Source organism: Pogonomyrmex barbatus, unplaced genomic scaffold (genome assembly GCF_055798465.1).
Source record: "Pogonomyrmex barbatus isolate J1 unplaced genomic scaffold, ASM5579846v1 scaffold21, whole genome shotgun sequence".
NCBI lineage: Eukaryota > Metazoa > Arthropoda > Insecta > Hymenoptera > Formicidae > Pogonomyrmex > Pogonomyrmex barbatus.
In genome coordinates this window covers 3270037-3287045 of record NW_028297118.1, presented here as the reverse complement: position 1 = coordinate 3287045, position 17009 = coordinate 3270037, and the positions used below count along the sequence as shown (strand labels likewise).

At 36.6% G+C, this 17009-nt stretch overlaps 1 protein-coding gene across 4 annotated transcripts in view; it reads left to right on the top strand.

The window, feature by feature from the left end:
- tup (LIM1_Isl and LIM2_Isl domain-containing protein tup) overlaps positions 1 to 17009 on the top strand; it is a 67970-nt gene that overhangs the window by 34816 nt on the left and 16145 nt on the right. For all 4 annotated transcript variants that reach the window (XM_089077984.1, XM_011634143.3, XM_011634142.3 and 1 more), the window contains one exon: positions 16277 to 16463. In XM_089077984.1, coding sequence (XP_088934110.1) covers positions 16277 to 16463 — 187 coding nt within the window. The remainder of the gene's footprint in view (positions 1 to 16276; positions 16464 to 17009) is intronic.

Genomic DNA, 17009 nt, shown 5'->3' with positions numbered 1-17009 from the left:
CGATTTCGTGATCGTAGGTGTAAATTAATGCTTGAAATTTGAAACGGCGTGTCCGACAGTGTGTTATACAACTCGAGGAGCTTACCGCCGTACGGTAGAGTCAATGATGAGCCATTCACGCAGGAGTCGGCGCGAGCCTTTTCCACGTGCAACCGGCACTCGTGTACTCATTTATTATTAACTCGCGAGTTATCGCATTTTCATAATCGGATACATGGAATATTTAACGGCGCGAAACGATTCGCCGATGATTTTCTGTAATTAAATGTTACAGTGTTGCGTTTAACACGTGTTTTTCGCGCGCGCGCGCGCGCGCGCGCGCGCCACCGCGTAGATCCGAACAAGTCGCAATTATCGCGAGGCAACATTAATATCTGCCGTATATATCGCTTATAATTATTGCGGCGCTATATTATTCGCGAGTAAGAATGGCACATGCATGCACGAGCGCGCTGATGATAGGATCTTTAATTTATGCTCGCGATTAATTCGATAATTCGTTCAATGAGACGGATGAATAATTAAGTCGGTGACGGCGGTGCAGTCGTATTGTTGTATGTCCAGAACAAAGAATAATTAAATTTAATATGTAATTATCGCGTGATCGCGGTAATGCGAGTCCGCGGTGCAATTTCGATATCCGATAGTCCGATTTTCGGCAGTAAAAAAATATCAATGTGAAAAGATATCTGTATTTTATTTTCGTTCTATTGCCTCTTTCCACGAATAGACACATAGTTTATCAATTAAAGAATTTAATATTTGAAAAAGTCGCGACAAACAAAAGTTGTATTCTCTAAAGTTTAATTCGAGATTGCTACCTACCGAAATTTTTTGATCTCAATTAAGATTTTTATACTTATTTTAATATTTTGATCTTCAATCAGATCGATTTTAGTATTATTTAATTTCTCAATTTCTGCATTTGGAATGATTTTTCTTTTATTTCAAACACAAAGTAGAAACTCAGTGTGCCTATATAAATTAAATCTATCACAATCTTCCGCAGTTTAAATAAATATTTTAAGAAAATTAAGAGAAGTAAAATTTCAATACGGATAAAACGCAACAATAAAAGTATAAGAAAAATAAAATTAAATATATATCTTATGCAAATGCATCACCAAAAATTGGAGATACATGTTATAAAAAGTCTATGTACGAGAGATGTACGTACTATAAAAAATGAAAAGAAAGCTGTAGTTTTCATTTTGAAAGGATACGTTATGCTGTACAAATATACTAGAAATATTTATAATGAAGAATTCATTCGTAAGATGATTTTATTCATAGTGATATTCTGCGTGAATAAGACAATAGACAGATAGATTATATGCAGGAACACGTGTTGTGTATAACAAACAATAATAATAAAAAAATATATATACCGTGAAGAAGATACTAGAGATACAGATATATATATAACTTAGGTGTTTTTTAAATGTGAGTTATCAAACTAATGCAAGTGCAATCGTACCCTCATACAATCATTATCTTGTATTTTCTGTACTTTGTGCTAATGTGCCGGGAAAAGTATCTTTTATGTAATTTGAAACGTGTCATTTCCATTTAGAAATTAGTACCTCAAACCACGATACATACTTAAGAGTGTAATATTACTTTTATAATAGCTTTGTATCTTTTTTAATTTCTTAAATCATATATACTTTTTATTGGTATAATTTGGATGCAAAAATTGAACGTAATTTAAAATATAATTATGTTATCGCAATTTAGATTTTTCGATTAGCTAGAGTTTAAGAACTAGTACATAGACAAAATAATTACATTGAAGCTTTCTCTGAGAAGAATGAGAACCGCTAATTTTCCACAAATATAAATAACTTATCGTCAACAAACAATGCAACTATTTTTCAAATTTAAACGAATAAGTTTTTTCCTAAGATAAAAGTCATAACGTATAGAAAAAAAGGCGATAAATAACAGTGCATAACGAGCATAATAAAAGACATAATATTACGCACTCGTAAATAAATACGCGCAATGTCATATGGCCTCGTTAACCACTCTTTCAACCTCTCCCGTTTCAAAACTCTTGGCGTGAATCGCGTGACGGCCTCGTTCGCTATTTAAAATCGCCGTATCGACAGATACCCTCGAAGCGAGAAGGCGTTCGCTCGAAAAACCGACAAAAATCCGCCCGTCTTATTTACCGGCGACGATCGGAATGCAAAAACCCGTCGATCTTCTCTCCCCCTTCCCCTCCTTGCCCTGCTTCTGTCTCACGGCGAGATACACTTTACACCGGTTTTAATTAACGGCTCATATATTTGCATGATTAGACCCTGAAACAGAGTTATGTGGTATCGACATTCTGTGCATTAGAAATGACCGTGACGTTAATGCCGGGAGGATTCCTTGCTCATCGGCGCACGTAAGTCAATCCCGTGACGTTGTATCTATTTTTTCTTTTTCTTTTTTCTTCCTTAGTCTGGAATTGCGCGCGTGTTCTCACGTCTGCGTGTTTCACCAATTGGTGATATCGCGCGAGTCGCGCGGAACAACTGGCATAATTAGAGTAAATAACGCGCGCGGTATAATTAGCGATGCGCTACAATCCTTTGTTTATCTGGTGATTTCCTTCCGAGGCATTGTAGAATGGCGAACGTTAGCCGACGATTAACCTCGAAAGAAATTAAATTCCTCGATTTGCACATTTCTAAGAATCCAAAAATTGTATTTAGTGGAAATAGAGAAATATGCTTTTTTTTAATATTTTATATTTTTTTTAATAGGGAAAATATAAATTATATCTAGGCAAAAGGAAGATCTCGTTATACTCGAGACAAACTTTGTTGCAACTTTGCGACAATAAGCGAAAATAGGAATGTAATAAAACTTTGTAAATTTAAAAAACTTTTAGAACGAATATCAATTCGATCCCGAAACGATGGAAATTAATTCGTAAGAGAGACTTAATATTTTTTTTACAATTCGAAAACCAGTTTTGGCGCTTTTTCTCAAAACGATGGCCTACGGGATCTGCTAGGCGGGAAACCGGTATGCCATTATCAACTATGAAATAAAAATTGAGCCCTCAACTCGCATCTCGCTAATCCCGATTGTTCGTCCCGCGGACGATTTATTTCGTCCGCGTGAGAGGAGAAACGCGTGCGCCGTTAAGAAGCGGGGAACTGGCTTCGGTGGAAATCATCAGCCGATTAGAGTGCAGATGTTCTCATACGGAGATTACGAGCCGTTTCCACCCTCCGCGCGGTGCCATCATCGCGCGGGGTCAGGCTCGACAGGGGCGGCGGAAAGTGGATATAACGTCATAGGGTAGGCTTGATTGAATTATCATGAGTGTTTGCGGAACGGCGGCCTGCAATTGAATTAGATGCAGGGTCTTTTCTATCGAAGCGCATAAACATATATCAATGTCTCGACGCGAATTTCTCCGTCTCTCCCCCTTTTCTCTCTCTCTCTCTCTCTCTCTCTCTCTCTCTCTCTCCTCTTTTTTTTGAGATATAAAATTATAAAAATTACCTATATTTTTTTATTAACTTATCATTAGATTCTTGGAGCAACAAAATCAAACTTGTATGAGCTAAAGTGCATGAAAATTGTATTTCTTTAACATTAAGAAAGCCAATGATCATTTCTGATAATTTCTTTTAAATTGATATTTTTTCTGATATCAAAGATGGAATTTTAAGACACCGTTTGATTTTTTGATTTCGCCAGAATCAAGATTGTAATTGACGAAAAATTGAACAATTACAAAATTGTACGCGAAAACAGATAATACCTGACAGATATACGTAAGTTTAAAAATAGAAATCACTGCTCGATACCTTTAGGGTCTACTTTAGAGATTACTTTTTTGTCTATTATTATAACAAAAAAGTTTTGAAATGATTTTGAATAAAATTGAAATAATTTTTGTATCCAAAGATTAAATTTAAGATTGAAATATCTTAAATTTCCTCTCGAGTCGAGGATTAAATCGTGAAGAAAAGTGCCGTTGGATTGGAATTACGTTAGTGTCAGCTAATTTAAGAAGTAAGAAGATCTAAAATCGGCAGGGAAATGAGACTAGGCGACTACACGAAATGATATTTGGTTTCTTATCGACAAGCTCATACTCGACATACCCGATGTGTTGTCGATACGAGAAATACCACGATTCAGAGACTTCATCCAGTCTCGAGGTGAATCGACGAACGTGTAGCGCAATCGTTCAATACACAGAATTATCTACGATCGGAGAGATTCTTGACGAGGTACAAGATACAAGGAAAAATCAGTGCGTTTCGCATCGAGGATCAAAGGCGTGCCGCCCGATGGGAAAAAGGCATCCCGCACGCATCGAGCGAGACGTCCGATAACGTTTCGCGGCTTATCGCGTGGTCGATTGATTAACCGGCCGTACGATAAGGATCTCGACATTGGTATTCGTCGTGTGACGCATCTCGGAAACTACGTAATTTTGGCGAGCTCGCATTTCGATGCGTGGAGATTTACGGCGATTTGAGTAATCGTGAATGTGACGGAAGTGAGTATAGAAAAGATAAAAGATAAAAAGACGTTCTAACGCAAATAACTTTTAATGCCGACAACGTATAGAATGATGAAATTATTACGTTGAGAAAGATTCAAGTTGAGACGAAATATCACTTCGAAATAAATCACGCTACTTCTGTTCACGTCGCGTTGGACACGCGTATCAATCAACCTTGCACGCCATACGGTTGATTTCGATATCATTTGCAAGAGACAACGTGCGCGATGTACATTCGTCATGATTTACAATACGGGTCATCGACGGGTCATTTGGTCATTGTTCCGACCACTCTGGAGAAAATCCAGAAGGCCCGGACCGAATCGGATCGGCTCGAGTCTGACCGAGATGTCCAGGCTGGTTGGCGCCCGGCGCCAGACCGCTTCGGTCTTTCGCCAGCTCTCGCCGGTTTACAACACCATGGAGTATCGGGGGACATGGGGGCCGCCTGTGCTTCCCGTCATTAGACCTCTCTAACGAGAAGGATCGCTGCCGCTGCGGTTTGAGAGGGCTTATCGCACTCGGGTCGCTTATAAAGAAGCGTAATCGTCGTTCGGGCGCGATGGTATGTCCGCTTTATCGTCGTTCCCGATCTCGCTCGGACGATTTTTCCTCCCGGAGAAATCGCAAAGGGGCCTGTTACGGGTGGCCGTTCAGGTTTGTACTCACTCCATAGTCGTGCACTTGTGTGCGATCGACGTACATGTATGTACGAAAGGAGCAAAAAAATGCAGACAGGCGTCATTCGTTTGTTTACCTAAGCCGTCGAGGCACGCGTCCGTTTCATCGGTTTTTAGCGAAACGAAATTTACGGTAGACTGGTCACGGGACACATCAATGTTGTCTGAGAAAGAAATTCCTCAAAAAAAAACGTTTTTCAACGCGACCGTAAGCGATCTTTATATTTTTCATACTTTTCGGGACAATAATTATTCCGTTATCATTTTAGGTCGTCAACGATTGTTTTTCGATTATGAAACGAGAAATTCGTTAAAATGATTACGTAATTTATGACATAAGCTTGCGATGTAACATTTTATAAATTCAAATAGTTTTATCTCGAGCTGCGTATAAAATAATTTGATTAATCAATCTGATTAATCTTTGCAAAAAGAGGTTGGGATAATTTGTATTTTCTTACGTTCTCTTTCAATAATTTATATTAATGCATACATATTTTTTAGATTATTTTTAGAATATTTATTTCTTTTGTGGTTTCGTTTCATAACAATATATAATTTTATCGATATAATTTTATTGATAAGAAGACGTAAGATGTCTTTAATAAACCGTAATTTATCTTAAAAGATTTCAAAAGTTGAACATCGATACAACATCAATTTTATATAGATCAAAGATATTTTAATACTTTAAACAATCAAATAATTTTTTTAGTATTGTTTAATTTACGATTCCTATTTAGAATTTTATTGTAGCAAAATTTTATTGTAGATATCTTTAACATTTTTTAAAATTATTTTAATATTATTATATATGTATAACTTTTCTATATATCTACGTCCTTGCATATTTATTTAATAATACTTGTAATAAAAATTTATTTTGTAATATTTTAGATTGCTATCAAAATGGACATGTAATATTCTATGAATTTTCAAATTTGATTTTCTCAGACGTAACGTCTTATATAAAAAAGTTTTCCAGGTTTGATTCCTGAGATGATATTTTTTGTAATAAAAAATAAATTTAGCTTTGAGTTACTACGTTGTAAGTTTGTTAAAAATAACGACACGTGGTTCGTGACATAAACAATTGTTATGAATCTATAGCCATAAAAATTCTAAAAAGAAAAACTATTAAATGCCAAAGATCCTATCTATTCCTGTGCCATCTGTTATCCTATTCTTTGAAATTTAATTCGACTTACCACATGGATCGTTAAAAAATTGTATTCTATTTTTTTAATTTACATTTGCATAAAAAATAATTTTCTTTCCAATCCACGATTTCGAATATATTCTATATATAAATTACACACGTTCACATTTTGAAATATTTACATAAAAGATTACAGGTATTACAGATCATCGGTAATTCTTAATTATCTCCTCAAAATATTTAATTAATAACACGCCTGTAGGAAACTTTAGAAAGTTTTATTAAAAATTCCTTTCTTGAACTTTAAAATAGGATATTTGCTTACTATTTATTTTAGACGCGGAACAGGAGGCTCATAATTTCCAGGTATAAATTAAACCTGTTGCAATCTAGAATCGAGTGTTTTAAAAGAAAAGATTAAAGATAGAGATAGAATTTTAGTTCGGGAGAATCAGAAGGTAATTCGCGCGATTCGAGATTTCATGGAGACTAGAATCGAAACTTAAAAGAGAGGGTGCACACGTGCGAATAATCCTTCGGTAAGCGAACAATCTTCGATGTTATATCGTTTCGTTCTACTATGCGGAAAGGTGATGTGATGCAAGCGCATACTAAACGAGAGAAAACTTGTCTGAAAATATCACGACAGCGTCTCGCGTGATTCCCCCATCGCGGGGTGCAGGGTGCAGGGTGCAGGGTGCAGGGTGCAGGGTGCAGGGTGCAGGGTGAATCAACAAAACAACAGGGAAGGGATAAGGTGCGACCGACTCGGAGTCGCACGAATTAGAACCTGCTCGGCGGCGACGTCGGGGCGCCGGATGGACGCGCAGGAATGCCGGCCGGACTGATAAAAGCCACGGCCAACACCAACATAAATTTTAACGGAGGATATCTGAGGACTGGCCTTTTCGTTCATTTAAACGTACGCCCTAAATTTAGTGTCGACCGCGCGATGCCGCGTATCGGCGAGGCGGCGCCGTGGATGCTGCGTCGTTTCCAACGCGCTTGTCATCTCGTCGCCAGACGGAGGTCTCGCATTGATTTCTGGATGATCGGGACCATCGGTAACTTACGGTAATAACTCGAGGATCTCTTTAGAGACCTTATATGCCTCGAACGCGATCTTTATTTGTCAAACGACTCGATGACTCTCTCTCGGTCATCTCGATGGAGACAAATGGACCGATATAGGCGGTAATAAGCTCTTCGTAACTACGCGCCTGATAATTAGCAAGGCTCAAGTCGTACTTGAATCCCCGAGAAAAAAAAAAAATATGGAACTATCCAGCAACGTTTCCCTCTCGGTCATTTCATCGGTGAATCTATCAGAAGGCAGATATAGCCTGCCGACGCCGCAAATCCGCTCCGCAACCAGACATCGTGAAGCGATTTCAGCATTGCCAACGTGATACCGCTCGCAAATTTGCACGCTACTTTGCCCGTTTGCCGCCCCTTTCTCCGCTCTTTTCTTTTTCTCTTTTCTTTTCCACTAAAGACGGCCGAGTGTATAGCACGCATTTAAACGCGCGTGCGTGCGTGCGTGCGTGCGTGCGTGCGTGCGTGCGTGCGTGCGTGCGTGCGTGTGTGCATTCGCGTATGCACATTCACTAACTTGTACGCGCGTACTTTAAGCGGTACCGCAGCTACTTCGAGAGTGGAGACCACCACTCGGGGGAGACACGAGGGGAGGTTTCGCCGAGCGGGCTTGTAAGGTACATTCCCCGATTCCGCTACGAAACTGACCGGTAAAAAAAGGGAAATAATTAGCGGAGGTGTTAATGAAATACCAAACGAACGCCGTGGGACACCGGGTCGGCGCCTCTGAACTGCCAACCAGACATCTTTGACACAAGCCCCGGCGCCGCTACTCCCCTCTCACCCTCTCTCGTAGTAGCGAGCTACTCCGAGATATTTCCTCGTCTTCCTTTTCTCCTTCCTTCTTTCCCTTTCTCTCTCTCTCTCTCTCTCTCTCTCTCTCGTTCTCTCTTGTTCTTCTATGATACCTCCACTTTTCCCCCTTCTTCTCTCCTTCTCCTTTTCTTCCTTCTTTTTCTTCTCCTCAACATCTTACATTTCTTTGCCGCATCCATCTGCATTCTTTTTTTCTTATTTTTCTTATCCTTGTCCCATAGAACAATCTCCACATTTCTTCTTAATGTTTTCTTCTCTCCGTCTGAAAATAACGAGGACTTGAAGGTTGTAGGCACATCGCACATCGATCTCACGAATTGGAAACGAACGGAACATAGATTTTATTGTAAGAAAATCTTATCCATTGCGTATTATAATTGTTAGATATTAAAGTCGTATGAATAAATAAAACGTGCTTTTACATATATATGAACATACAAGGATTCTTATTAAAATTAAGTTTTACAAAATAATGTACATTTATCATCGTGTTATCATCGCGGTAAAGTTATTTTCCAGATTATTTGTTATATCTGGCTGAAAATTTATACATCTGTACATTTGAAATATGTTATATTAATTTCAAGTATAATTCGTCATATTGGAATTCGAAATATATATTTATCGCGAAATTATCGCGATAACGATAGCATCAAATATTCTGAAAAATGCATTTTAGTGTTAATAAAAAAAAAAAAAGAATAAGCTTAGACGATAATAACCAAATGGACTGATACACATAAATTTGACTCCAACTTTATTTTATATTAAATTATATGTAATGCAAAAAGATTGAGTTTGTATGATTAGGTGCAGTCCTAATTACAAAACAGGAAAACAAACTAGAAATATAAATAAAATTTATTCAAGATAATACTTTACATCATAAAGGTGGTATCGCGATCTGAAGGTAATTTTTTATATACAATATCGTCACAATAGCAGAACAAAAAACTTTAATCATTGCAGGGTATGTATAAACTTTACAAATAAATAAATAATTTAATCTAAATATATTGGTATAAAAGCATTTTTATAAAACGAACTTAAACCAATCAATTACTACGTACTAATTCATGTGGGAAGTGAAGATACGGTCGCGTAGAAGATGCAGCCACCATTTGAAGTTAATCCTTGTCGCGTAGGTACTCGATGACAATATCTCGTTTAGCAATGCTATTTCTTTTGTGATAAACAAAAGACAAGAAATATCGCGATGTTCGCCGTCGCAAAATATATGACCTACGACTAAACGGGAGAATGATATCCGCCACCCACATTCGGCCAGTAGCGAGCGGCTCGAAAATCGTTGCGGTCGTGCAACTCCTTTTTATCTCCAAGAGAGAGGGAGAGAGAGGGGGGGGGGGGAGGGGGAGGACCACCTTGCCGCATGCCACATTATTATCCTTTGGTATGTTCGAAAGATCGAGTTTTGCCACCGATCAATCGTGACGAGGGCCAGGCAGCATTCTCTTCGTCTTTATCGACAACTCCGCTATGCACTTCTCCTTTGAATAAATTATATCCACGGCTTGGCCGGCGTGAACAGTACCGTTGATATGCTTTTAACTTTTTCTAGACACTCTCGACGATCAATACTAAAAAAGACACGTCACGGGTGCATCTCGTGTTTCTTTGAACCGCAGCCCCGCATAATTCTCCCTTCAAAATTTCATATTCAAAATCGTATGCGATTAAGCGCAATCTATAAATAGGCGTGACATCTATTTTTTTATCGACACTTGGCAACGCGTATTTATTCATATAACGGATAAACGTAAAGTCACGCTAAATTACATTGAACGTAATTAAGACTCGATACGTGACGTACGACAGTGCGCCGCGATATCAATCGACGCGTTGTACGCGATTGCAACATTAACGGGAGATAAAGTTTTTATGTAATCCGAAAGATTTTCATCAATCGTAATTGGATGGTAATCATGATTCCTGTCATATTACGCGGAAGCTTTAAGTACTCAAACTGCAAATTACAATCGTAATATGTCACTTGGCTCGTTATTACTCATTAACGTCAACGCGGTATGATCCGTTGCGTTGGAAATGAGCGATAACTAAAAATTAACAACTTTTCAGATGAAGAGAGGAAGGAAATTGTCACGAGCTATAAAACGACAAAATTCTATTATATGCTATAAATTCGGCTGGAAATTTTAAATCGGCACAATTATCATCTCGTAATTGTTCCTCGCTTTTTAATGGAAGATAAATTACTTTTTCATCAAACGTGATCACTCTGTCACTTTATAATTCTACGGTTCCAAAATGTGGCAAATATGATTCCCGGATTGCTTACGACTCGTCAATGCATAGATTTCCCTTCTCAGGTTTGACGGATCCATCGACGAATCGGTTAAAATGCGCTTCGCATCTGGCAACTCCGGTACACTCCGACGGCACTAAATCAGTCGTGTTCGCGTAAACAAGACGTGTAACGAAATAGCGACAAATACGCGATGGTATCTTCTGGATGATTTTAAGGGGGAAGGGCCGAGCGCGCACGCTCGCGTGCTCGGCGTGTCGAGTTGTGCGCGCTTTAGCATCGAGGCTTCGAGATACGAGGTGGCTGTCGTCTCTGGGAGCTAAAGGGACGCCGCCGACACTCTCCACTCGTCCGAGTCCCTTTGATCCTGGCCGATCCTGCCTTCGCCTCCCGGTGATTCTCCTTGTCTCCGTTACCGGTCCTCGCGCCGCTCTTTTCTCCTCTCTCTCTCTCTCTCTCTCTCTCTCTCTCTGTCTCGCGCGCGCGCGCGGGCGCGCGTCACTCCGATCGGTTGGGAATTTTCATGGTGGTCGCGCGATTCTGCCGCGTCTAGCGGGAGTATATACATGCACATTCAATTTGTATGGACTTGTATTTCAATCTTGATAAATTTCGAGATCCTCTCATTGTTAGCAGCGAACCTCGTACGGTCGAACATTCAGACGCGACAGAGCAGAAATCTTTTTTCTGACGAGCACAAATTGAGGCCTCTACGATTTACAAATGTAATATCTTCGAGAAAATTGAATTTCGCACGGGTACAATGTATTCTGTAACTTTGACTTACTTCTGAAATCCATGTTTTTCTGTTTTATTAGTGCCGCAATCTTTTTTTTTTATGGAAGCCTCTATTTATTACACGAACTATTTTTATCTATCTAGTCATTATTAATTTCTTGATGAAACTAATTACTTTTCGAATTAGAATCTGATAAATAAAATATATTTGTAATTAAAATAAGTGAAATAAGACTTTATTATTCTTGAATCTTATTCTCTCTCTCTCTTCTTCCGTAATTTTTATCCGCTCAAACAATTGTTAAAAATAAAGTATTAACTCTTAGGAAATAATATATACTTCGGCAAACTAAAAATTTATCAAATTAAAAACTTTTCATTCTGTCTTATTTTCTATTTACATTCACATTTCACATTTACTATTAATTCTTCTTTTTAAAGTTTTCATTAGTTTAAAATCAATACGTTAATTTTAAAATATTTTTTATTCCGCCGAATAAAGAGATTTTTAAACAGATACTAAAGTCTTTCTAGCAAAATAATTATTATAAATGATTGATTATCATTAAAAAGGATTTAATTATGCATTTTAGAATTGATCCAATAGTATTCTTCAATAAAAATAAACATTATTCTACAATATTTAAAGTTTTCAAGTTGCTCTTACATATTTGCATAATTGTTTTTCAATTTGTATAATTTGTGTTAGAGATTGTTTTGCAGTTTTGCAATTTTACAATTTTTTTTTCAGCAACTAACAATAATTCAATGTTTCGTAGCATCAATGATATTTTTTCTGAAACAAACTAATTTTTTATATTTATTCGTATTTTCTATGACGAAGGTAACTTTATCTCTGAGAATAATTTTCGTTCACCAATTAGTGATAATTACTAAATACAATTTTATTTATCAGCTGATAAACGGAATGACAATGCACGTATAATTTCCATTTCTTATGTACAACAAAAGTAAGAAAAATATAGTAACGTGTTAAAATGATGGTTTAACATATTTTATCCTTTATAATTATAAATATAATTATAAAGGATAAATCATAAAAAATCAAAAAATCAATATACGTTTAAAATAATGTGTAATGATGAAAATGTTATTTCTTTATTCCCGCTAATATTTGACATCTTATTTCTTCTTATAAATAAAATTCTCTCAAGTACATTTAATTTGTATTGTGGAGTTAACAAAATATTGATATCTACAAGTATTAAAGAAATTAGAAAAATATTTATGAGGACGAATAAATGTATGTTTAATATATAATATTTAAATGTACACATTGAATAGTTAATATATTCACTACATGTAACTGGCTCTTTGTCTCTTTCTCTCTATCAATAGAGAGAGAACGCTTTCATTGCGATTTATTATATATTTGCCTATCAACATGTGTCAACGTTTCACATTTTACGCCTTACACACGTATTTCACGTACTTAATTCTCATTGCTATAACCATAACGCGGATATGTTATATGGATATATGAACACGTTCGGCATAGAAACGCCTATTTTTAGAGATGAAGGCATACACCTGCACTTTCGACGCCGAGCGTGAAAGAGCACATCATATTTAATAGATACTCTTCGATATGGCGTAATGATTCTCGCGGTAATTCCGCTCGAATTTTGCAGAAATTTCACGCGGCTCGCTACATATCGGCGGTCCTGCGCTCAAGGGATCAACGCGTCGCGAGAGAAAAAAAAAAAGGACGTCCATCAAGCGAGCGGACACTCGACGTATTCCCGGTTGTCGCGCCGCGCCGCGCCGCGCCGCGCCGCGCCGCGCCACGCCACGCCACACCGCCGCGTCAGATCGCGTCGTCGCGTCAGGGCGCAGAATCCGACGTGGTGGATGCCGCCGGCCGACTGCGAAGTCTTGCCGTCGAAACTCTGGGCGGAGTTTCGGCGGCGAAACGTAGACGCGCACCGCCCAGACGTATACGCCCCTGACGATCCTCGACGCGCCTTCGTCGGCGGCACGCGACGCGCTCCACTCTTCATCGCGACGCTCTCGCTCGAGTGACGACGCGTCTCGAGAGAAGCGCGTCTCGTCGTGCGCGTCGCTCGATTTTAATTTTCAACCGTGGCCTTCCTCGCCTCTTCCGCGAGTCACGATATCGAGAGCTTCCTGATTTCCTTTTTTTTTTCTTTTGTTTTTCTTTTTTTTTCTTTTTTTTTCTTTTTCTTCCCCAAGTCGTCATCGGCTGTACTTTCAATCCGCTTTTCGTTGCCGGCTATTACGAATTCTCTTCGCGTACTCTTCAGTCAAGTGAATTCATTTAATCGAACTAACTCGCCTAGTGATACCTCGATAATTTTGTATGTAGCTCGCACGCATGCCGCAATAAATACAGATGATGTATTGATAATTGTTTTTTACGAGATACGAATTGAATATTTATGTGCAGAAAATTTATGTAAAATGTATTTGTATCGATATTTATTTAAACGTGATTAATTGATCTTGCCTTTTAATTGTATTTTAAAGTATAATTATATGCTTCGATAAAATGCAACATTACGGAGAGCTATAAATATTTTCCATAATTTTCTATAATTTCTGGTGTATGAAGCAATTATCTCATATGTTGATTAGAATACTCTTATATGAAAGTAATTGTTTCTTATTAAATCAAAAAGAACTTTTTAAACCTGAAATTTAAGAAATCACATTTAATATTTCCTTCTGTTATAAAGAGAGAAATTTAAAATCTAAATTAACTGTTAAATTGTGAAATTTCCATCTGCAGTAAAACATGCAGAGAACAAAATGGAAGAAAATTTCTTATAGAGATGAAAGAATGGACATTGTATAAATTATCCGCTTTCTTTTATAAAGTCTGAAAGTATTGTTTCTCTAGTTAGATTAAGTGCAATTTAGCTATTTAATAGTAATATAATGAATTAATAGGTTTTATATTACGAATATACTAATTGTGAAGCTAATCTGTTTTCCAATTTCGATAAATCCTCGGCGGAACTTGTCGGTGATTATCTTCCCTTGATAACACACTCGCATGTTCTGATTCTATAAAAGGTGCGGCATTATGTATGATTCAGAGACATGTACGAAAACGGATAACAAAGAAAATCCGATTTTTCCGAACACTGGACGTGAATTTTTGGAATATGATTATTTATATACAGAAAAAAAAGCGTAACGAATTTCTCATATATATATATATATATATATCGATTTTGCCATAATATATTCTTTTATTCCCGTTTGTTTCTCATTTCTATTATCATTTTGTTTATTTTTCTCGTTTTCTCATGCCCATGTTTTTAATTGTGTTCTATATATATAATTAATTAGAAATATATTTATCTTTGAAAAAGAAATTGTTGTCACACATGAAAGAAAGAAATGGATGCATATATATACATTTATTTCTCGGTACTTCTCCGATATGATTTCATTACGTAAGCTTTATCCGCAAAATCGTTGATAACGCGTTGTCTTGAAAGTGATGACAGGACAGATCGATGTTATTGATTTTATTTTCATTTGTCGGCGAATGTTCTAAGACTTCGTCGGAACGAATGTTACTCATTTTGCGATTAATATTAACGAGTGATCGTTAATATTATGATTGACGATAAGATCGATCGATCGAGCATGCAGATTCAATTATTAAACACATATGAAATATCAGAGCAAATTTTCCTTTCTGCTCTCACCATAGATGCATGCCTCGGAGACATGATTATTATTTTATATTATTATCTAATATCAAATCTCCTTTTATAAAAAAAACACACACCGACGAATATTTAGATCAAACGCGATTTTTTATCAAGAGATCGAAGAGATTTTTAAAAATTAAAAATATATAGGTACTGTAAAAATGATAATGATTTCTGAAAACTGTATTACATTCATAAGAAACATATCACATTGTTTGGAACCGCGATTTGATTCCGCTTGAAGTCTTGTTACAAATAAAAACACTACATATAAAAATTTTAGAGATACAAATTTTTTTACAGGTGCCTTTATTTTGACATTAAAGGGATTCAACAATTGCACAAAGTTCAACACTTATTTAAACAATTATAATCGAAATGAAGAAGTATATAAAAAAAACATTCTAGATAAAATCGTTATATTTTTCCACACTTTTGTTATGTATATTTAGATTGTCTAAAAATGTAATGTTTTTCAAGATTTCTCCATTCCCATCAGTATACAAACGTAAGATTTAAATTTTTATGCATAAAAAATGAAATAAATTTTATATTAAATTGATTTTGTTCGTAAATCAGTAGTAGTTTAAATTAATTAAATAATGCTCGTCAAATGTACAACTTTCAGCCAATTTTCCTAATAGCTGCCTATCGTTTTCCCTCATTTTTCAAGTCCAAAAACTTATTAATGGACAGTCAGTGGCTGTGTTCAACAGAGAAAGCGTCTTTGCAATTGTAAAATTCTTTAATATGATGGATTTTTGTCCTTGATTCTTTACTAAATCTAAATCTATAAACCAACCATATCAAAGAATCTTACAACAATCGCAAAGCTTTCTCTGTTGAACACAGCCGGTTAAATCGTTTTACCCAGGAGGAATGACGTGTCACTCAAGTCTAAGATAACGTTTGATTCTCTGATTGTCTAGTGTCAAAGCTGAAAATTTGATTTTAACGCTATCTCGCATCTGAGATGACATGCTGCTGCTGAGATAGAGCGTAAGAGAATGCGATAAGCGATAAGCGCTTTATTTATGAAAATCAACGCTTTATTTATGAAACCGACAGTTGCATCTTTTGAGCAAGCATTGGCGTAAATGTTACCAATTTCACAAAAAGTTGTTTCACCCCCTTAAATTTAAAAATAGTTACGTATAATAAAATACGTCTAAAATATGTCTCTTAGACTTCTATATTTAATGACACATACATTGAACAAAAATAAGATTTTTATCTCAAATCGATCTCGAAATCACTCGATCGATTATGTTTCAGAAGGCAGAAGTTCGCTCTGCGTTGGCTGCGGTAGTCGAATTCACGATCAATGGATTTTGAGGGTAGCGCCTAATCTGGAATGGCATGCGGCATGTTTAAAGTGTGCCGAGTGTCAACAGTTTCTGGACGAGAAATGCACCTGTTTTGTAAGGGATGGCAAAACTTACTGCAAGCGCGATTACGTTAGGTAAGTCACATCGATACTTTCTTCGCGAAAGAACTTTGCGTGGAAAAGTCAGACGGGAGAACTTTTTTTGAGGGTGAAAGATAAAAACACATAAGCCAAACTGATGTCAGTATTACGCGAACTTAATAAATATAAGGATATAAATGTATTTATTATAAAAACAAACGTTTCGACCGTATATTCGGTCATCCCTTCTCCCCCTCGATGCTTCTTCTGATACAATTGAAATAATAAACATATTAAAATAAATTATCTTATAAATGATCTACTCATGAAACTATAAATATTAATAAATGATATGCTATGGATATGAAATATCTAGTTTGGCTAGTTTCTAAAAAGCGGAATCACTTCTCCATGTGATAATCATAGATACATGGAAAGAATATCTTTGCTGGCAAATGTAAAAATTTGACTAGATACAGATGTGAAAATGATTTTGTTGGGCCTTCAAAATTATTATATACGATATTCAAATTGATTGTTAAAAGATGAAACAGTATTTTTGCAGTATTATCATCATATTTAAGTGTTCTACAAAATAAT